Raw genomic sequence first — 23,521 nt, 5'->3', positions numbered from 1 at the left:
GTGCATAGTCCGACATCCAGTGGTCACTGCGGAGTATTGCATTTTGTTTTTCGTAGTCGAAAAGGGGACGTTGACAAGGCGTGTCTGTAACACTATCCCTATAGTGACGTGCAGTGTACCCACAATCCCACACGCGTCGAGGTCCCTCAAATTGTATTTTTCCGCCCAGATATTGGTCGCCTTTACGCAGAGCTCCTCGAGAGACATTGCAAAAACTTTTATTCGACCTTTGGTCGTTATTAACTTATATTATTACTTACATCCCTCCTTCGGCGTCGTAGCTGCGAAGCTGTTCACCGCCGATCAAGATCTCCGACGACGGTGCCTTCGACGGAGGAGGTTGTTCGGCGTTCGCCGAACACGTGGCCTGGCCTTTACGGCCAAATACAGTAGGGAGAGTGGGGTCGTGGGACATTTGTTTCTCTTTGAGAATGCCTTTCCCTTTCCCCTCCCTTTCCTTCGGGGTTGTTGTCACATGCAATCGGTTCCTCAGCTATGGAGAGGACACCCTTCAGGTTTTGCCCACCTTGCAAAGGCAAGTTTACCTGGAAAGACCAGCATAAACTGTGTAACCGTTGCTTGCCCCTCGACCACAAAGAAGACGGCTGTGTGGCCTGACAGCTCCTTAAGCCGAAGACTATAAAAGACCGCAGGGTCAAAAGGTGGGCAGCCTACGCCATGTCAAGGTCTGATTCATCACCCGCCGCCGCTGCCGCCGAAAGTGACGAGGAATGTGACAACCCGATGCCCGTTTCGGAAGTCGTAGACCTCTCTAAGGAGCGTTCACGCTCCTCGTCGTCTGTCCTGCCCCGACAAGCTCGGCTCACGCCCTGCTTATGGGGATGAACACCCCGGCGACAAGGACGCACACAGAAAACACTCCCATTAATACACAACCCACGGCTCTTCCTCGTCGAAGACGAAGAGAGCATTAGCGCCAACAGAGACGCAGGTCCTACCATGGCCTCCTCAGACCGTAAGAGTCTTAAGCCCCCCTCGCAAACACTACTAGCGACTGGGCTACCCCCAGATAAGGGCGCTATCACTAAACTGCCAGACGCGCACCGTCAGAGAGCGCCCGTCGGCGTAGAGCAAGCGACGCTTGTAACGTCGACGCCAGAGGTACCCTCGACAGACAGTTTAGTTGTCGAGAGCGTGGCGCGGATTATTTCCACCGATAGCCAGAAACGGACGGCGAAAGAAACGTCAATCACCGTTCACAAGGCCCAGGAGATGCCGAAAAGGTCAGAAGGAAGGCAGGAACCGCCCCCTCCGTCGAGAGGGACTCCTAGCCTACCAGAAGGCTTTTCAGAAGGCGAGGGGAACCTTTCTTCGACGTTATGTGATAGGTCGAAGCGTTTTCTAACAGAAGGCCCTCCCTTTACCCCCCCTGACCGCTCTGGGGTACCTCACGAAACCCTAGAGAGACTCCAGTTCTGTATGGACAAAATGGAGAGTTTTATGGAGACTCAGAACCTTCCAACACCCAAGAGATCAAGAGAGGGACCTCAGGAGGATCCCAGGGCCAAGTACCCCAGGCTGTTTGATCCCCCCCAAGAGGATGTAGATTTATATGACCTCACTGGAGAGGACCCCCACTTTCAGGAGGATGATGAATTCTTAGGCAATGAAGGGGAACAAAACCTAGAGGAGGAAGGTTTTGAAGACAACCTGGATATGGGTGATGGGGGGGCTTCGGAGAAGACCCAGAAGAAGGCGCTTCACAACCCTGGCAGTCCCCATTAGCGTTTTCAGACCCTGACACCCTAAACCTGTCCCTACCCTAGGACTCGCCTATTAGGAATAAGTCACCTATAGACGATCAACCTACCTTTAATGCACTACTACGCAAGGCAGCAGCGCATTTCGAGATCGAGACCGGGGAAACTTCTCCTGAAATCGATTTTGTAGAAAAGATCATTAAGGAGAAACCCCCTGTCAGCCAAACCATTCCCCTTCTCGCCTCAGTAAAGAGACAAATTATTCCTTCACTATCCACTCCCGCGTTGATCAGAGGGGTCAACCCGAGGATAGAAAAATTATTTAGTCCTTCTCCATCGGGCCCATTATACATCAGGGGCCACTCTGTACCAGACTCCTTATTGGTGACAAATACTAGGAAGAGAGCAGGGGGTCCCGCTGTCAACTAGCGAGGCACCACTAGATAAAGAGGGTAAAAAATTGTATGCCCTAGGAAAGAGGATTACAGCCTCAGCTGCCTTTTCCACAAGAATTGCCAACAACAACTCTTCGCTGGCAAGTTACGCAGATGCACAATGGAGCAAACTACGTAAGGACATTGAGGAGTTACCGTAACCCCTACGTACTCGGCTTCTATCCACGGTGACTGAAGGAACCTTAGTCAACCAAAGCATCATTAAAAATACTCTGGATGCTGCAGAAATGGCTGGCCATTCCCTAGTCCAAGGAATCCTCCTCAAACGCCATGTATGGCTACGTAATTCAGGCTTTAAACCTGAAACACAAGCATCTCTAATTAACAAACCTATAGAAGATGCAAACCTCTTTGGTAAGGCGGTGGATGAGGCATTCGAGACCGCAAAGAAGAAATTTGACAATATCAAAACCCTAGACCAAATTTCAAGGCCTCCCAACAAACGTGGTTATGGCAACAAACGCTTTTTTTCCAGGCCAACGCCAGCAGCAGCAGCAACAGCAGCAGCAATACTCTGCAGGTAACTGGTCCTCTAACCAAGGCACCAGTGGACAATACAACCAAAGAGGACAACGTTGTGGCAAGGGAAGAGGTCGGGGTCCCACCCCTAGAGGTTCCCAAGCCACCAACACCAAATGACTCAAAGATTCGGGTCCCCTCCCATGCATCGCCGGTCGGGGGCCGGTTGACATCCTTTCTTCCAGCATGGGAGGGTATAACATCAGACCGCTGGGTACTATCAACCATAGCCCGCGGTTACTGTATAGAATTCAACAGTTCCCCTACGTACAGACCCCCAAGGGGACGATGCATGTCGCCAGAACACCTCGCCATCCTTCGTCAAGAAGTGGATCAACTACTAGAAAAAGGAGCTATAGAGGTCGTGCCTCTATCTCAGGTAACGGAAGGTATTTATTCAGTGTACTTCCTTGTACTCAAAAAGGACATAACCATGCGCCCTGTACTAGATCTGCGCCCAGCGAACAAATTTGTCAAACCTCAAAAATTTCGTATGGTGACTCTACAGGAGTTAATCCCCCTGCTTTCACAGGGAGATTACATGACAACACTGGACATGAAAGATGCATACTTTCATATTTTAATGTTGCCAGCGCACAGGAAATACCTCCGGTTCATGATAGAGGGCAAACACTACCAGTTCAGAGTGCTACCCTTCGGCATAGCATAAGCGCCGAGAGTATTCACGAAGGTACTGGCAGTGGCAGCGGCCCACCTGTGCAGGTTGTCCATCCCAGTATACCCTTACCTCGACGATTGGCTCATAACAGGGGATTCTTACGAAACATGCTTCTCAAATACCCAAAAGACTGTAGACCTTTTGTTTCAACTGGGGTTCTCCATCAACGAGAAGAAGTCCAGTTTAGACCCCAGCCAGATCAAACAATTCCTAGGGGCTCTAATTCGAACAAAGGACGGCCTCGTCTTCCCCTCCGAGATGGTCCAAAACATGCTGTTTCAAATCCCTCAATATGTGGCCGGTCGAGAGGTGACGGTACGCAAAGCAATGCGCTTACTAGGAATGATGGCGTCATGTATTTATTTGGTACCTCACGCGCGCCTGCGCATGCGCCCAAAGCAAGAGTGGCTCAACAGCCAGTGGTGTCAGGCCAGCGGACAATGGGACGATCTAGTGGTGGTCTCGCAGGCCTTGGTTCTCTCGCTACGGTGGTGGTCGAAGGAAAACCTGGTAATAGGGGAACCATTCGCCACCCCCACAGTGGAAGCCACTTTAACCACAGACACATCCCTCACAGGATGGGGGGGGGCTCACCTATCCCATCAGACTGCTCACAGAGTTTGGACTCCGAGCATAGCATCCAAGCACATAAACCTACTGGAGCTACTAGCTGTGTTCAAGGCACTGAAAGCCTTCCAGGCACACGTGCAAGGGAAGACAGTGATGGTCCTCATGGACAGCACCACAGCCGTGTACTACCTCAACAAGCAAGGGGGCACTCACTCTCCCGGACTGTCCAAGCTGTCCCAGAACATCTGGAAGTGGGCTCTCAAACACAACATGTTCCTACTGTCACAACATGTACCAGGGGAACTCAATCTGCTAGCAGACGAACTCTGCAGAGACTTCACTCTGCCCTCAGAGTACGAATGGCGGTTACACGAAGACATCGTCTTCGACGTCTTCACACAATGGGGATTCCCAGAAATAGATCTGTTCGCAACTCTGGAGAACTCCCAATGCCAAGATTACGCCTCCAGGTACCCCCAGAACCAATCCAAGGGGAACAGTCTATTGATACCATGGTCTGGGAAATTTGTTTACGCTTTTCCACCCCGACTCCCCTTCTCAACAAGATAGTGCACAAGATGCACCAGGAACAAGTTACCATGATACTGGTGGCCCCTATGTGGGCCAGACAGCCTTGGTTCGCTCACTTGATGGAGATGTCCCTATCTCCTCCAGTGAAACTTCCCTGCCGGTACAACATGTTGTCACAGGACAAGGGCAGGACACTGCATCCATGCCCTCAGATCATGAATTTAGCAGCCTGGCTCCTGAGATCATAGAATTTGGACATTTACAACTCCCGCAGAGATGCATGGACATTCTCAGGGAGGCTAGAAAGCCTAAAACTCGTCACTGTTATTCTAGCAAATGATAAAGATTTGTCATCTGGTGTAGGGGAAGGAGCATCAACCTGGTTGACTGCTCTCCCACACAAATTGTTCTGTACCTGACTAACCTACTAGACTCATGCTTGGTGTTTAACTCTATTAAAGTCCATTTAGCTGCACTTTCCGCATACACCACTTCCCAACTTAAAGTGTCATGGTGGAAAGTCCCAGTTATTAAAGCCTTCATGGAAGGAGTGGAGAAGATCCACCCTCCCATAGCTAATCCCGCTCCCGGGTGGGACCTAAATGTGGTACTAACCAGGCTCATGGGGTCTCCCTTTCAACCCATGCACAAAGCAACACTTAAAGACCCCACTCTTAAGACTGCTTTTCTAATAGCTATCATCTCCATTAGGAGAGTAAGTGAACTACAAGCGCTCTCTGTTCTAGACCCCTTTGTAACAGTTCATAAGGATAAGGTGGTTCTACGCACACATCCTAGGTTTGCGCCAAAATGTAGCTCTAAATTCCATGTCAACCAGTCAATAGAACTACCAACGTTCTTTCAAAATCCTTCAAACTTAGGTGAGAAGAGCCTGCATACACTGGATGTTCGCAGAGCCGTGATGTTTTATATGGAAAGAACTAGACCATTGAGAAAGACTAATCAGTTCTATGTCTCGGTGGCAGCAGGAAGAGAAGGAGATGCAGTTTCAAAATCCACTATTTCTAGATGGATTGTACAATGCATCACTCTCTGTTTCTCTCTTGCTAAGAGAGAACTACCCTTCAAGCCAAGAGCACACTCCACTCGAGGCACCGGGGCTTCCATAGATTTCATTGCAAATGTCCCTCTTAAGTCCATTTGCAAAGCGGTAACCTGGAGTTCTGGTCACACCTTTACAAAACACTACTGTCTAGATGTCCACTCTAGGTCTGATTCCCAGGTGGGACAAGCAGTATTAAGACATCTTTTTTCTACTGTTCCTTCTCACACCCCACCTCCAACTCCGGGTCCTGCTCGCTAGTCTATGCACAGCATGTGATTCTAAGCAGATTAACAAACATCAGAAGACAATGCATTACTTACCGTAAAAGCATTTCTGATGGTTGCGTCTGCTTAGATTCACATGCGCCCACCCTTCCTCCCCGCTCGGATGGAAGGAACATAGACTTTCTTCTATATCTCTCTTTTCTGTACTCACTCACGTCTAATAGGCTCCCTCAGGGCAGAAAAAATACAGAGGGACCTCGACGCGTGAGGGATTGTGGGTACACTACCCTTTTCGTCTACGAAAAACAAAATACAATACTCAGCAGTGACCACTGGATGTCAGACCATGCACAGCATGTGAATCATTCTAAGCAGATGCAACCATCAGAAATGCTTTTACGGTAAGTAATGCATTGTCATCAACCTGTACCATCCCCTGTAACTAAGTGCCCTTCAAGTAACAGCGACACGATGCCCAAGGGCTGCTTGAGCACTATACTAATGTAAAAAATAAATAATTCTTTATCCTTTTACTTGCAGGTATGTCCAAGACCTCATCTGCCGGTGCCCTTAGCATACAGAGGGTAGCCGTGTGCAGTCGGAACCTCTGCCATCATGCCACCTCGGCCTTCCTCGGGAGAGCTATGGGGGCTCCACCTTATGCCCCCACGGATCATGGTGGACTGCTGCCTCCCAAATGGAATGATTGTGACCCTGGAGTGTCTGAGGGAAGCAACGCTTCTCAGTATCAAGCATGACCTCTTCAAGGAGGCCAGGAAGTACCCTCTCTTCCACCTGCTGCAGGTAAGAGCCTAAACTATGGACACCTGCTTACCGCCTCCAGGTCTTTGAAATACAGTAGGGCCCAATGCTATGTGTTCCTTATTCATCTGCTGCATGTTGCATTAGCACAGGTTTCTGGACAGAGTAGCTCTGTTCCGTCTGCATATTTTTGCAAGGTTGTACACAGGATTGTGGGGTTAGAAGTTTAATGTGCTTTCCTTTCTCCAAGTAAAGTAAACCAAGGCAGGTGTGTGAGATAAGGTATTTTGTACCCTGCCCACCACATACAAGTTAGACCAATACGCTGGTGCAAGAAGTTGTGTGCCCCCTGGCCTTGTGCTGCAAGTTTAATAAACACAGCTTTGTGGCATCAGGAGTCTGATGCCCCTGTCCGCCTCCTCCAGGTAAGGTGCACACAGGCCTACTCATCTTTTGAATGCCTCGTCTTCAGTCTCTCTTCCCTGGCCATTCCCTTACTGTGGCTACTATCTATCTGCCTCCTGGTCAGATCTCCTTCCTCTCTGAGTGTGCGGACCTCTCCTCTTTCCTCCTGGTCTCGACCACACAACTCCTCCTTCATGGAGACTTTAACATCCACCTGGATGCTTCCTGTCCTTTCTCTGGATTCTTTCGTGACCTCTGCGACTCTCTCACTCTCTATTTTCCCCTCTGGCCTGACTCACTCTGCAGGGCACACTCTGGATGATCTGATCTCTTCAGACCTTCCCATTTCCATCCCTCTCACCACTCCTCTCGTCTGGAGTGATCACTTTCTCCTTTCTTCCCAGCTCACCCAGCTCTATCCCTCAGGCCAGCTCTATCCCTCAGGCCAAGCCAACTCCAGCACTGCCACCTACCTTCTCACATCTCTGACCCATGAAGCGTGTGTGAGTTGAGGCTTTCGCCACCACTTTCTCACCCCCTACCTCTTGGCTCACTCACACCCTGACACAGCCCTTTCTATGCTCCACTCTGCTATATCTGACACTCTCTATGTTCTTGCCCCTGTCATGAAGATCCCCATAAAGCCCAAAGCGAAGTGCAACTCTTGGTAAGACTCGGACCTCGTCGCCCTTAAACGCAAGTGCAGGGTGGCTGAGAGGAAATGACGTGCTTCCGGTACACCCTCTGACAAACTGGCATCCTGCCTGCTCCAAAGGCAATACCGGCTCTCTGTCCACACCAAGAAGAGAGCCCACATCCAAGCCCATGTGTCTGCGGCATCTAACAACTTAGCCAAACTCTTTAAAATGTGCAATGAGCTGACCAATCCTGCTGCAGACTCTACCTCTCCTGTCCCCTCCTAGGCCCTCTGCACAGCCCTAGCTTCTAATTTCATCTCTAAAACTCAAGGCATCCTTTCCTCTCATCCTCTTCCTTCTACTCCCTGCTCCTCCTCTGGCCCTTCTTCAGCCACCTCTCCTCCCTCCTTTTCTGCCTTTACCCTGTTCTCCCCAGATGAGGTTTCTAAACAAGTTCGATCTATGACAGTCTCGTCAAAACAGGTTCACTGCTGTTACTCCAAAACCATCAAGGACAACATTGACACCTTGGCACCTGCTCTGGCTGACTTCTGCAACCACACCTTTACCACTGGAGTCTTCCTTTCCCCCCTTAAGCACTCGCTTGTGAACCCTCTTCTTAAGAAACCCTTGGTCAACCCTTCCTGCACGGCTAACTATCGCCCAATCTCCATCACTTCTTTCTTGGGCAAACTCATGGAAAAGCTGGCCATCTCCCAGCTTAATCTTCACACTAAATCTGTTGGTTGTCTCCATGACATCAGTCTGGCTTCAGAGCTGCCAGAAGCTCGGAAACGGCTCTCCTGAACACCCTATGTCCTCATCTTACTTGATCTCTCTTCTGCCTTTGACACGGTCAGCCATGCCATCTTGCTCAACCATCTCCGTAATAACCTGGGTATCACAGATCAAGCCCTGGCTTGGCTGACTTCTTTCCTCTCCGATCAACCCTCCCAGGTCCAATTTGGGTTCTTCCTCTCCTCTATCTCTACCTGTGGTGTTCCCCAGGTGTCTTACCTCTCCCTGGCTTTTCAACCAATACCTGGCACTTCTTGCCCACCGCATTGCCGCTCTCTGCCCCAACTTCCAGTGCTATGCAGATGACACTCAACTCCTTTTCAGGCTCCCTTCCGCCACCTCTTCTCCTTCTCTAATCTCTAACTGCCTGTCCGCCATCCAGGAGTGGTGTGCTGCCAATGATCTCCACCTTAATGCCAGTAAGACCGAGATCCTCCTCATTGCCAAACCTGCTCCCTCCTTTCCTGTCACTCTCTGGCCTCACATGTAGGAGCAGGAAGAAGGCGAAGAGAGGCCAGCCAAATACCTTGATGTCAATTTCGACTCCACACTCTCCTTCTCTTTTCACATTTCTGACGTCTCTAAGAAGTCACACTACCAGCTGCACCTCCTCAGAGGTTGGCTTCATTTCCTCTCCTTGCCCCAGAAGCTCACTGACGCCAGAGCTCTGGTTCTCTCTAGGCTGGTCTACTGCAACAGTCTCTTTCTTAATCTACCTGCCTCTATTCTCCGCCCTCTGCAACTCATCCAAATCAGCACTGCAAGATTTGTCCTTGGCCTCAATCCCAGGGATCGGATCTCTCCAGGACTGAAATCTCTGCACTGGCTCCCAGTCGCAGTGAGGATTTGAGTTCAAAACCCTCTGCATTGTCCACAAGGCCTTCTGGGGCCTCAATACCTTCAACACTTTCCTTAAATATCTTCCTTCTTGAGCTCTTCGCTCATCCGCCTCCAACTCCCTCAGGGTCAGTCGCTTCTCCAAGCAACGAGTTGGTGGTAGATCTTTCTTCTGCTGGGGCCTCTCTCTGGAACAGCCTCTCTGCCTCTCAGAAACTTGAGGAGAACCATCTCTGGTTCCGGAAGCACCTCAAGACCTCCCTCTTTGCTTCTGCTTTCTCTCCTTCTCTCCCCTGCTGATCTTGTGGCTGAAACGGAAACTGCACTGGTTACCTGGCTACCCTCTGATCTCAGGCCCAGGTCTCCTCCCCGCCAGATGCACACCTGCACTTCCCCCCCCCCCCCTGGCAACAGTTGCACTGGACTGTTTCATATCACTACAGTCTCCTACCAGCACTTGATACCTGATGTCTGCACTTTTTTTATTGTCTTTATTTATTTACTGTTTATCCTATGCACTGCACTGCCCCCTCTCCCCTTTCCCCCCTGCATTTCTCCCCCTCCCCTGCACTTGCGCAATCTCATTGTCACCTGGCCTAGTAAGATCGCTGTCTCTGTCTTCCCTCCATTTCCCCCTTCCATGCCTCGTTGCACCTTGAAACACTTATGTATAGGCGCGTTATAAATGCCATATCATATCATGCATGTGGGGTTTTCAGGCAAGACCCCCCCTCATTGAATACACAAGTGTGGTTTGAGGTCCTGTGCCTCTGCTTCCACCAACTGCAAGTAATATGCATCTATTCTTTGTTAGATGCCATGTGTACCTGCTGCAGGTCCAAGAACATCACTCTTTGCTAGCATTACCATCTTAAATACGTTTGAAGCTCAATTCTACTTGCTACACTTAAGTCATTTCCTTTAACGTAAACCTGATTAGGCACTCAATTCCCCCTTTGCATTAGTCCACAATATACGTGAAGGCAGCCTTATTCCTGCTTAAATGCTTTCTTGGAACAGTGTCCCAGAGCTACTTGCTCACCTAATGCGCTTCCCTCCATCATGCTCAAATCATGGTTGCAGTACTGACAGCAAGTCAATGACAGTGCACTTCATTATGCTCAGTTTAGTCTGCATGTGCTTCCGTAAGGCCCAAGTACCAAACCTCATCATACTCCATTAATTCACAATGCCTCTACTCACGCCATATCTGTGAGGAACTGACCCCGACCTGATGTAAGCTCCCACAGACCTTCTACTTACCAAAAATGGTTCTACACAACATTGCCAACTCTGCGGCATCAAGGATATGTCAAGAACTGATTAATACAGCCACAAACAGAAGAACTACACTCCCAGCCTACCAATATAAGCGGCCCTCACTGCCTGTGGGTCGGTGGCCTACAGCCCCTCCAACTGCTCACCTAACTCCTGCCCCCCCCCACATAACTACCTAGCCAGAGCAAAATGCCTCAGAACTCACACCCGCTATCAACACCCACCATCAGAACCTCCCTCCATTGCAGCTAGGAACAATAGTCTGCGCTCTCGCTCCAAAGGCGTTCTAAGCACCCAGCGTCCCGGCCATAGAGACACCTCCTGGTCTACGTCAGACGCGTACACCATCTGAGACCAAACGCTGACCAATACACACCCAATGGCATCAATCATGGTATAGCCAATTCATATCATGATATGCCTGTTGCCAGAGACGCAACAATACCTTTGATTCACAGAATACCAGTGCATTACCTGCTGACTCCTTCGCCACCCAATACTATCGCGCCCATACCATGTACGATTGACCTGCCAATATGTAACGCTGCACAGCATGACCTGCCCACGTCGAATCTTACTAATGCCACCATTCCCATGCCTAGTATTGTTAACGCCAATCTGCATATGCATAGTAATAACAATGCTTACCTACCTATGCCTAGTAAAATCAATGCTAACCTGCCTATGTCTAGTGATACCAGTACTGACCTACCTATGTCTAGTGATATCAGTACTGACCTGTCTGTCTAGTGATATCAGTACTGACCTGCCTATGTCTAGTGATATCAATACTGACCTGCCTATGTCTAGTGATACCAGTGCTGACCTGCCTATGTCTAGTAATATCAATGCTAACCTGTCTATGTCTAGTGATATCAATGCCAACCTGCCTATGTCTAGTGATACCAGTACTGACCTGCCTATGTCTAGTGATATCAATGCTAACCTGCCTATGTCTAGTGATACCAGTACTGACCTGCCTATGCCTAGGAATATCAATGCTAACCTGCCTATGTCTAGTGATGCCAGTACTGACCTGCCTATGCCTAGTAATATCAATGCTTACCTGCACATGTCCTATGATATCAAAGATGATCTGCCAATGCTTAACTCTACAATTACTGACCAAACGCTACCCAAACCGGATAGCTGTGTACAAAGTAACTCCAACAGGGCCCTGCCCATTGCTCATCTTAAATGTGCCCTCATCAATGCACGTTCCCTCCCTGCACATGCACTTGATGTCCATGATCTCATCTCTAGCTATGACACTGACCTAATAATCACTGAAACGTGGCTCATGGAAGCCTCTGGCCCAGCCCTTGCCCACGCCATGCTGCCAGGTTATAACTTCTTTAGGCAGGACCGCCGTCTTCAATAAGTCAGAGGAGTAGCTCTTATTGCAAAAGAGTCCATCTCTGTTAGACAGATGGAAGGAAACGTTGGCCATAACAGTGACCATCTTCCTCTTAAAGTCAAGATTTCCCCCAACTGCGCTATTGCACTTTATATTATCTACAGACCACCACGGCCGGTATCAGACTTCCAGGATGCCCTAATTCATGCCCTTTTGGATAATTTGAAGAATAACTCTTGCTTCATTCGCCTGAGAGATCTCAACCTAGTCTTTGATGACCCAAACGACACCCAAGCAGCCTCTCTCAGTGAAGCACTATCGACTCTAGGATTCACTCAGGCCATCAGGGAACCTACCCGGAGGAAAGGTTGCACCCTTGACTGGGTCGCGCACCACAATTGTTCTCTCAGAATTACGGACATCTCCCCTATTCCGTGGTCAGATCATCACCACGCCATTCATTTTGAACTTAATGTCACCAGGGACATAGCTAAACAAATCCCCTTACCTCCAGCACTGGCCAGAAGCTCCCGCCAACTAACGAAAGAAAGGCTTACACCGTACCTGTTCGTACCGGCCCTTCATTCCCCCTTCTCCAGTGACCCAGAAATCCTCGTCAATGCATTCAAAACCGTCATCTCTCATGCAATTGCCGCCATTGAACCACTCGCCTTGAAAAAAGCTAAGCGTTCCAAGCACTCCAACGCCTGATTCTCCCAAGAACTGCTTGAGCTTAGAGCAAAAAGAAAATGGACAGCGCTCTCCCACTGGAAAGCAAACCCAAATGACTCCTCAAAGTCCGTTTTTAAAACCATCTCCAAAGAATACAAAATGGCGATTATTAAAGCAAAAGCATCCTCGTTCAACTCCAGGATAGCAAATGCGAATTCAGGAACCAAGAAGATTTTTGCCATCTTCAGGGAGTTGGAATCCCCCCACAGCCCCACCAACACTCCACAAAGATGAAGACTGATGCAACACTATCCAGACAGCTATGTTGGTGTTAGGACAGTTTTTGTGAAGTCCAAACCATTCAACTGAGGCAGTAAAAGACTCCACTCTTAGTATAAGGCTGTACCACCTGAGTATATGGTAGCGTAGACAGAGCAGCCAGCATTATTTTAGGAGGGAGAGAGGGCAGTAGACACAGTACAAGTGAAATTGTAATACAAATGATCCAAAGAAACACTGAAACACTATGTAGTGTAAAAATAAAGGATTTATTTAAATACAGTTAGGCCCAGACACATCTAGGGGTTAAGTAAGTACTAAAACATTATATGAAATCACAATATAAAACATAACACTATACTTGAAGGTACACAGACCCAAGTATAAACCTTATTTGGAACACCTAACAGTAGTTCTAGGGAAGTCAAAACCTTGTTATACACATTTAGTATAGGCCAAGCCTATTCTTTGGGAGTAAAAGACCAATGGTTACTTTCAGATTACATTCAGTAATACAAGGGCAGTAGACCCTTCCAGTTGTACAGTGACTCTTGGAACAAATCAAATAAACAGTCAACTGGACAATATACTTATCGTGAAACACTTATCCTAGGTGCAGTAAAAACCTATAACTACCTTTGTCATAACACAGTTATACCAGGTGAGTAAAACCTAAGGATGTTAGTGGCTAAGGAAGAAAAGATGTTAACCATACTTTTAAGAATAGTGCATCACACATTCAAGATCAGTAAGAACTTTTGTAACTGTTCACTCTTAGAATGACAGTTATCAACCAACTCTTTACAAGTAAAACACTTGATTTCTTTTCTAGGCAGAAGTCTCAATCCCTTCAAAGTCTTTCCCTTATTCTTGGAGCATGAGTGTTCTCAGTGGCAGAAGGGGGGTCACTAGAACTAGTGACCAACAGGCAGTGTTAGAATAAGTTCTTTATTAGCAAAAGTCAGAGTTTCTTTAGGAAAACTGGCAAACAGGTGAGTACTTTACTTTAGAGTTATAAGATTGTCCAGGGGCTTCACAGAAGACACCCCAGCAGGATTCTAGCAGTGTGACTGGGTGCACTGGACGAGGGACCTCCCAATCACAGAAAACACCCCAAAGCTACACAGAAATCCCAAGAGGCTTAAGGTAAGTATATACCCAAGCCAACACAGTACCTCAGCAATGAAGAAGAGATTACAGCAGGAGAACTTCAGGGACTGCAGCCAAATACCCTGTCAGTGGATTCCTTGTCCTGGAGACTGAACACAAGACCTCAGAAGGGACTTTGCAGCAGGGATCGATGAAGAAGGCTCTAGGCAAGATTCCTCTCATGGCTGAATGCGGTTCTGCGGATTTGGCACCTTTTCAAGTAGCATAGAGGAAGACAGAAAATCACGGTTGAATTCTCATCGTTTTAAAGGTCCAGCACTGTTGTGAGGGGCTTTTTCGGACTCGATTCGTGTCTCTGGAGATGCACCAAGATGACCACAAAGTTTCAGCGAGATTCGGAATTCGGAAGACCGTGCACCACACAGTGGCAGGAGGTCCCAGGGTATTGGGGTATTGCAAGAACGCAAGGTCGCAGCAACCCGTGGGATGGCTCAGAATGCAGGACTTCTTGAGTCTAGTGGGTCTCACCAGGCTCTGGGTTCGGGGCATCGTTTTCAGAGACCCCAGGTCGATTGGAAGGAAGGGCTGCAGCCGCTCGGGTTACACAGCAGGCTCTCTGGTCGCTGGAAATCGTCTCCGCCGCTTTTCCTTAGTCATCCTCTTCGGTTTCATGTTCCAGTGGTTGACCTGACTTCAGCTTCCAGGTTTCCATTATTTATCAGGAACTACAGCACAACCTCTCCATTCTCTCCCTGCATTTTACAAGAAAGGGGTGTCTGGTTGTCCAATCAGGACAGCCAGCCTCCCACTGGGATTTGTCCTAGTTGAAGCAAGGCGTAAGACAAAGGAGGGGGAAGTTTTGGACTCCTCCCCCACTTCCTGTGCTTACAGACTGACTGGAGCCTGGGTGGGGTGTCCAGGGGACTCCGGCCGAAGACAAAACTCAACAAAGGAATTTCCCACCCTGGATGTCAGGGGAAGGAACAAGAAACAATAAAATGGCAGAAAAAGAAGACCAGGGCCATTTTGGGAAAATGAGCACCCTTGGGTGCCTTTACTGCAGCTGTGATCACAACCCGCGGTAAAGGTGCACTAAATTAGTAAAAGGTATCACTGCCACCAGCCATTGAAGGTAAGCGTGTCCCTGTAACAGAATTGTTAGTTTTAATGTGAAAGGGGATACATTGTATCTCCCCAGCACTCCACATAAGGTGGGGTGTGCTGGTTCCACAGAATAAAATGTAAAAGTGATCCAAAGATCCTTTCTACCCTTGGGAACTGTAGTTCACTCAAGGTTAGCACAAGAAAGTTAAATGGGGAGCCCCTAGGGCAACCCAGCACCAACAGGCACTTGTTGCCAATAAGTTGTTAAACATGATGACTTTAAAAAGACACTATGGAGAGTCTTAAAAATGACACCCATAAAAAGAGTTAAAGATTAGGTGAGTGTGGAGAAAGGTTCCCACTCACTGGGGTATTAATGAAAAATATCCCACTAGAAAAACAAAGTTCTGGGGTTGAACCAGGAAAGGAAGATTTACCAGCTCTGTGGAAATCTTGCCTAACACTTGGACAAACTTAACATGCTGCAGAATAAAATCGGAGCCCATCAATAGGCCATCAGTCACCTTATATCTCAAACACACAACAGTACTGCTGGTGACTGTCCCCATTCAATGATATGAGCGAACAAGAAGTTTATCGCCCTCCTCAAATCAATTAAACCAACCTCTTGCAAAGGTGACGTCTGCCCAGCTCAACTGATTAAAGACTGTGCCCGTCCCCCTGCTCCATTCCTCACAGCATTGATCAATGCCTCCTTCCACTCAGGCCACATCCCTACTGGTCTCAAGGAAGCCTGGGTACATCCGCTCCTTAAAAAACCAACAGTTGACCCACTGGTGCCAGGGAATTACAGACCCATTACGGCAGTCCCCCTCCTTTTAAAAATTCTTGACAAGGCAGCTTATCTGCAAATATAAAAATTCCTTGAGGACAACAACTTGCTTGGCCTCCGGCAGTCGGGGTTCTGTCCGGGGCACGGCACAGGAACTGCGCTCCTAGACTTCAATCAAATGGACGATTTCAGAGATGTTGGCAAACCCGCCCTCCTTCTACTCCTTGATCTATCCACGGCATTTGACCTGGTGGATCACAACACCCTGTGTCACCATCTCTCCTCTGCTGCCAACTTCTCCCGTACAGCCATTGCTTGGATCACCTCGTTTCTCCAGGAAAGGGTTATGAAAGTCTCCTCTGACTCAGCCTGTGCCCAACCAAGCTTCATTAAATTTGGAGTCCCCCAGGGTTCCTGCATCTCACCCACCCTGTACAACCTGTTTACCAAGCCTCTGTTCCACATCCTGGATGCCTTGGGCATCACATACACTAACTATGCTGATGATACACAGGTCCTCATCCCCCTTACGGGTGACTATGAAGCCGATATGGCTACCTTCAAGTCCATATATTCCACCATCCAAACGTGGATGGCAGAAAACTGGTTGCGTCTTAACAGAGACAAAACTGAGCTTCTGCTAATTGGATCTCCGGCCACCCTCAGGAAATTGGCCAAACAATATGGCTTTTTTACGATTGACAACATGGCAATCCCAGTATCACAAGCTGTAAAGACCCTGGGAGTCTACCTGGACTCTGATCTCTCTATGAGCAGGCAGGTCAATACCATTGCATCGACCTCAGCTTACCACTGGAAACTGATCAACACAGCCAGACCATTCCTCTCTGAACCAAACTGTCTAACCATTGCTAGAGCAATAATTGGATCTAGGTTAGACTACTGCAATGCCCTCTTTCTAGGGATGTCCACTAAAAACCTTATAGAAAACTCCAAATCGTCCAAATAATGCCCTCCGGGCTGCCACTGGCAACCCCAAAAGGGAGGGAGCATGTAGCTGAAACTAGGAAGCAGGTTCACTGGCTCCCCATCAAAGAGAGGACAGTCTTCAAAGCGCTCGTCTTATCACACATGCGTCCACAACCGGGCACCTTTGTACTTGGCTCAAAGAGTTGCTAAACGGGTTCCTACTAGACCCTCCAGAATGGCCTGCTCTAATAGGATACCTGTGCCCAAAACAAAGAGAGTGCGTGCAGGAGGCTCCAGTTTCCCAGTTCTGGCAGCGACCCATCGGAACGACATGCCCCCTGAGGTTAGAAATGTTGAATCAGACCTAGCCTTCAGGAAACTAATTTGCACCTCTCTCCATGAATACTGCATTCTCCAGTCTGACTATTTCTGTACCTCTAAATGTAACCGTTTCATGCTCACTGTAACCAAGAGCCAAGTATCCCTATGTAACTATGACAATCTCGTGTAACTATGACATTCTCATGCAACGGCACCTCGATGCCCGTGGGATGCTAGCGCGCTTTACAAATACACATGAATAAATACATAGCCATAACTATACAATACATACATACAAAATCATAACAGTACCAGTAGTGGGGGGACACAGAACTCCCGGTTTAGGGTGAAAGGATCGAATACAAAGTTTGGAAATGCAATTGTTTCGAATCAAAAGGACCGAAAAAAAAAAATATAATGCACTTTATTTTTTTATTTTTTGGGGGGGGATCCCCCCTCAACCCCTGTTTGTTGGCCAGAAACCACAAATTTTAACCTATACCAAGGCCAAAAAAAAGACATTTAAAAAAAGGCATTCAATAATTTGTTTTCCCGCCCTTTTGAGTCGAATATATTGTATTCAACCCTTTTCAATTCGACCCTTTGACTGGACACCAAACTCCCTAGAAGAGGACAGTTGGATCTCATAGAGTTGCAGAAGTCCCATATAGGGAAACGTCATGAGGACAATATGAGGTCCATAGAGAGGAGGAAATGTCTGAATGGAATTTGAATCACTAGGGATGAACCCGACAGCACTGGGTTGTTTAGGACCTAAGGGCATGAACACGTTCTGCAAAGAGACCAGAGGCAAATGTTCCAGTTCATGAGGCTGTCCAGAGGCCAAGACATCTAGAATCGAAGCACCAAGTCCAAAGAGGTAGAATGATAGAATTCCTGATATGAAGTCCGAGGTTGGCACAGCGTATTCACTAGATGTCACTCGGGGAGATGCCAAACATGAGGAAAGAGCGCTGCCTACACAGGCAGAGAGAGAGCGAGAAAGCGTGTAGGAGGGTGGCAACAAACTGCCGAAGGAACTCTCACAAGGACAAGGCACACAGGAAGGCCCTGTGGGGAGTACCACTCAAACAGAACTGCTTGAGGAGCTACGGCAGTGGGGTTGTAGTTCATGGCTACAAAAACTGTTACTTTATGCGACCCCCTATCTAATTGCCAATCCCCATTGAGACGTAATGCTGGATAAACTCCATAGGAAGTATATTGGCAAGAGGACATTGATGATATCATACTTGACATCATGTATGTGTGTCGAATGCAGCAATATCATCACTGATTCCCTGGAGGGACGCTTCCCTTATGTGGCCAGGGAAAGGCAGAAGCTACCTGACTCTGACCCTGGGGGTGGTTATCTTCAGGAGGGCCACAAACGGGAGGACAAACTCCTAGCTGAGAGCAATACTTTACCCGCATTGCTGAGTAACACACATTCCCTTTTTGCCTACTCTTGTATGGCCTTGTGTGGACAAGGAATCCCCATGTTTTTCTAATCATCAGCCTTCTGTACCTCCATCGCTTTTCTTAGTACTGAAACGAGGAAGAGGGATGGAGGATGACTGGAAGAGATAAGCCCATGCCACAGTAGTTGGAAAAGGCTGGCCAGTGCCGCGACATTCAAATATGGCACAGGTGAGCAGAACAGGAGGCTGACTGCTCCTAGCGTTGGTTGGGACACGTGAGGCGAGACGGCAGCAAGTTGAAGCAGGAAAGCTGATGAGAACGGTGTGCAGCAAAGGCAGAAATAAGGTTCGCCGCAGCAGTGTAGAGTGGGAACCAATTTCTGGACAGCAAGCAGAGAGAAAAGAAAACGAGCATGCGAGGGATGCCCTAGCTGACGACGAAGTCTGGTAAGCCCAGGGAAGGCGAATGGGATGCCAGGGCACTTCAAAGCGAATGCCAAGTACCATTGCCAGCGAGTGAAGGCACTGATGAGGGAGCTGAAGAGTTTGACATGAAAACGAAAACTGAGACTGTTGAGAAAGGGTCGGTGTCCCAATATATGAAAAACCTGACTTGTTGGCTACAGAAGAAGGTGAAGGGTGTACTGAAAAGTCCTGGCAGGGAAGTAAACCAGGCAAGCAGCAAGTGAGTCTGGACTTACACTTATGTGAAAGGATAAAAAGCCCTGGCAGGAGAGTATACCAAGGGTAGCAAAAGGCTGAGAAGACTCGGGAGTATTAAAAGATATCAAGTGAACAATCAGTGGAAGGGAATGCCCCATTTTCTGGTGGTACTTTATTGATCTTTCTTTTCTTCACTTGTATGTTAAAAGAAGCTGTACAGCTAGCAGACATCCCTATTTTCACATTCTATTAAGTTTAGTGTGGGAGGGTCAGTTGAGGATTTTGGACACAGGACAGAGCACTTCCTTGATTTATAACATCCTGACACAGGCAGTCCTTAGTTTTGTTGAGGCAGGGACACCCCTCTTAGAGTAGGATTTCTCCAACCCCTTTTTCTTTTGTGATAATACAAGTCTGTAACCAACACCAAGCATGCCACTGTGTCGGAGTCTGATCCCTTACATATGACATCAATGGGGAGGAATCGGAATTCAAGTTGGCGTCGCTTCCCACACCCTCTGAAATTCCTGGGTTTTATAATGCTGAGATGCTTCACTTTTTAACTGTCTCTTATCCAAGGGTTTTGTTATGCTATATCTCACCTCACCTGTAGTAGCATAAGACCATGTCCTAGTGACCATGGTCATCGGTCGTGGCCTCTGGCCCCTTTTCTCCATTTAGTCTAAAGGACAGTGGCCCACTGTCCAAAATGCCATGAAATAAAAACTCTTCCCACATCAAGCCCCACCTCCCACTTAAATATACAGGTCCTCATTGTTGGGCCTCCTAACGCTCCCCCACATGGCAATACCTCTCCTAATACTATTATTACGAAATTGATTTTTGCGACGCACTTCAAATTTCCATGCAAATTCTGCAAAATTGGTACCATAAGGCTGCAAAATTAATGCAAAAAGACAAAAATGGTCAGACTGCAATTGCCTTCTGTAGCCCAACCCAAAACTCATCAATTGGGCCCCTTTAGCACTCCTCACATCCACCCTGATGGCAGCATTCCCTTCTTCCCTCCAAATAACATGTTCAGTGTATTAGTAATGTATGTTTATTTTGAAAGTTATAACCTTCATAAAAGAGCATTACATTTAATAGAGCACATAACCATTTCCAAGAATACAAATAGCTAAAAACATGATGAAATAATTATGGCACAGCATATTATCCAAAAGTATTACTTCTCTGTTCAATGTACAAATACAAATCGAGCACAATTTATCTACTCTGTAGTGAACACACATATTTTCTTTTGATCAATAATTGTTCAGATAAGCCCACCCTGAGTAATGGAACTAAATACTCTTTTGCTCAATAATTTGACTAATGGATGATAAAATGGATAAATCACCAATTGTAGTACACATACTGATACAGAATAGGGTTGGATTGTGATTTATTTACATATTTCCATTTACTTAATACTGATGCAATCAGCAGCAAACCCTCAAATAGAACAGCAGACAATGGGCCTCATCAGGGGTTGGGCGGAGTGGCAGAAAAATGTGGTGGTAACGCGATTAACGCTGCGTTACCGCTCGACTCAATCCCGAGTTTGGGCGGATAGCTGGAGATTTACTGTCAGCTGGCGGTAAATCTCCAGCTTTGCGCCCGTTTTCGCCGCTATTACCGGCGGCTGTAATAGCGCAGAAAATCCCCATGGACTCTCCAAAAAATGGGGAATTACTGCCTTGCCACTACTCGGGATCCGGCTCTATTAGTGCTGTACCGAGTAGTAATGCTAATAGCATTGGCTGTATCCCGGCACTAATACCCCATGGATACTGCCAAGTCTATGATGGGGCCCAACATTTGAAGCATTTTTAAATCCACTCCCGTAATAATTTTTAGTGGAGTCCAATGGCGTACTCAGAATAGTGTTCCACAGAGCACTTCCCTTTCTCTATTTAAAACATTGTTTGTTTTTCATCGCAAGTTATCTACTGTGCAATAATCTGATATCTGATTTAGATGCTATTTGTGAAGAGACGGCAAATTCAGTCAGGCCTAACTGATGGAAATCTATTTTTCATTTATTTTCTGCCACAGACATTTGAACCAAAAGTCTGAATTCATCATGTCCCTAACCACAGCGGGGGTCAAATGAACATTTGGATTACCCCACAGTCTAAGTATCCGAAGCAATTGCCTTTCCACGATAAATTGGCAAAATTGAATCAAATGTATGATTTCCCAAACCCCTTCCATAATTGACTATAGCGCCATTGATCTGAGCTAGCTTATTGGCGGAACTGATGACCTGATCAGCACAGCCCGTATTGTTGCTGAAGGTAACCCCCACATAGGGCGATTGATTGATCAATTTCAATTTATGGCCATTTTCAAAAGTTCAGTATCGCCGCTCGCAAGTTTCCGAAGTGAATTCGGTGTACACGCCAGTAAGACCGCATCATCTGCATAAACCAATACACAAATATTCCTGCCCGTCATTCTCCGTGTGTCCTTGATCAATTAGTTGAGCTCATTAGGTAAAGAATTAACATAGAGATTGAACAAAAGATTGGACAGCACACACCTTTGTCTGACACTGTGTTTCACTGACTAGTTATAAAACATTGCCCAGCTTATCCAGACGAACCTTGGCAGAGAGATTGCTGTGCAAACCGATGAGCACGTTTTGCAGGTGCCCAGGCAAACCAAGCTGGTAGAGCGACTCCCATCATTTTTGCCGATTAACGTAATCGAAAGCAGTGCTCAAGTCTGTAAACCCCAGATAAATTGGACCGGTATAACCTGCACCATATTTGTTTAGGTTTCGTCTGAGGGTTAGGGATTGCTTGATGGTTCCCACGCCTTCTCCAAATTTATATTTTTCCTCCACAGGGATGTTATCTAGTCGCACCCAATCTATGATTGTACTATATAGAAGCCTTCCAAACCATTTTCCAGATGAATCAATGAGTGAATCTGGCTGGTAGCATTGTGGTTCAGATCTATTCCCCTTTTTGAAAAGTGGGACAATAATGGATTTTGACCCCTGCTGTCTTACTAGCAGCAATTGCGTTAAAGATGTTTGTAAATACCAGACCCCAAATCACGTTATCATATTTAAATATATTCAATGAGATTATTTTCGGTCCTGGGGCTTTCCCACTTGGTGTCATTATTAGAGTATTTCAGACTTCCTCGAGGATAAATTTAATAAACAATTGGTCTTTTGCTATCGGGTAACCCTTAACCACCGGGATAGATGTACAAATAGACATTCCGAATTGTACAACCAAAAAGAAAATAAGCAATCCACTCAGATGGGCATGGCATGTCACTGTCATTTGTATTTTTATTTATTGTGTTTTATATAGCGCCTTTGTCCAAAGCGCTTTACATAGGCAAACAATATAATGAATCAGAATGCAAATCAGCGTTCATAAACAGTAACATTCAAACTGTGTTCATAAATGGTAACCATGAATTGGCATTTGTGGGAGTAATCAGTCAGTCAGTCAGTGTTCATAAACAGTAACAATCAGCATTCATAGACTAAGTGATCAGTGTACATAAGTAGATTAAGTCAATTAGAGGACTGTAGCAGGTGTTTTTTTTTTAGAGAGGAACGGAACAGAGGATATGAAGTAATGGAGCAAAGAGACAGGGGATTCATGAACCAGTGAAGAGGGGCTAGGATCTGGAATGTGCGAAAAAGGGATTGGGCACAAGGGGGACGTGGGAGATTGAGTCTAAAAAGATTAGTAGAGCGGAGGGAGTGAGATGGAGAGTAAAAAGAAAGGAGAGATGCAAGGTAGTCAGGAGCAAGGCCATAGAGACACTTGAACATAAGACAGAGAAAGTTGTATTTAAGTTGGGAATAGAAGGGCAACCAGCCAAGAGAGGCTAGGGAAGGAGAAATGGAGTCACTGTAGGAGAGAAGTGAGCGAATTGAAGAATGATATATATATTTAAGAGGAGCAAGGCATGAGTGGGGAAGACCAAAACAATAGAATAATCGGGAGAAGACTAGTGAGGAGATGAGGAGTTTTGTAGCGTGGAAAGTGAGAAAAGGGCAGACTTTGCGAATGTTGTAGAGATGAAATCGACAGGCACGGGATGTAAGGGAGATGTGGTGGTCAAAGGAGAGATTAGGATCAAAGTAAATGCCAAGATTGCGGGCAGAGGGAGAGATTGAGAGACGGGAGGGAGGAAAAGAGATGGAAGAGGGAGGAGATTGGGAGAGGAGTGTTAGCGGGAAAGAATAGAACCTCAGTTTTTTTGGCATTGAGAGTGAGGAAGTGAGAGGTCATTCAAGACTTGATGGCGGTGAGGCAGGATGAGAGTGTCTGATGAATGTCAGAGGAGAAGGATGAGAAGGATAAAAAGAGCTGGGTGCCGTCAGCGTAGAATGATAATAATGATGCGCT

The 23,521-nt window shown here is 47.1% G+C and overlaps 1 protein-coding gene across 2 annotated transcripts in view; it reads left to right on the top strand.

The window, feature by feature from the left end:
• Positions 1-23,521, top strand: part of LOC138567041 (phosphatidylinositol 4,5-bisphosphate 3-kinase catalytic subunit alpha isoform-like) — a 363,865-nt gene that overhangs the window by 147,476 nt on the left and 192,868 nt on the right. For both annotated transcript variants that reach the window (XM_069644869.1, XM_069644877.1), the window contains one exon: positions 6,306-6,569. In XM_069644869.1, the coding sequence (XP_069500970.1) occupies positions 6,381-6,569 (189 nt within the window). In that variant the 5' untranslated portion in view covers positions 6,306-6,380. The remainder of the gene's footprint in view (positions 1-6,305; positions 6,570-23,521) is intronic.

Source organism: Ambystoma mexicanum, chromosome 1p (genome assembly GCF_040938575.1).
Source record: "Ambystoma mexicanum isolate Mex_15411 chromosome 1p, UKY_AmexF1_1, whole genome shotgun sequence".
Taxonomy (NCBI): Eukaryota; Metazoa; Chordata; class Amphibia; order Caudata; family Ambystomatidae; genus Ambystoma; species Ambystoma mexicanum.
Note: the sequence above shows the minus strand (reverse complement) of the source record. Positions and strands in the feature narration are given on the sequence as shown.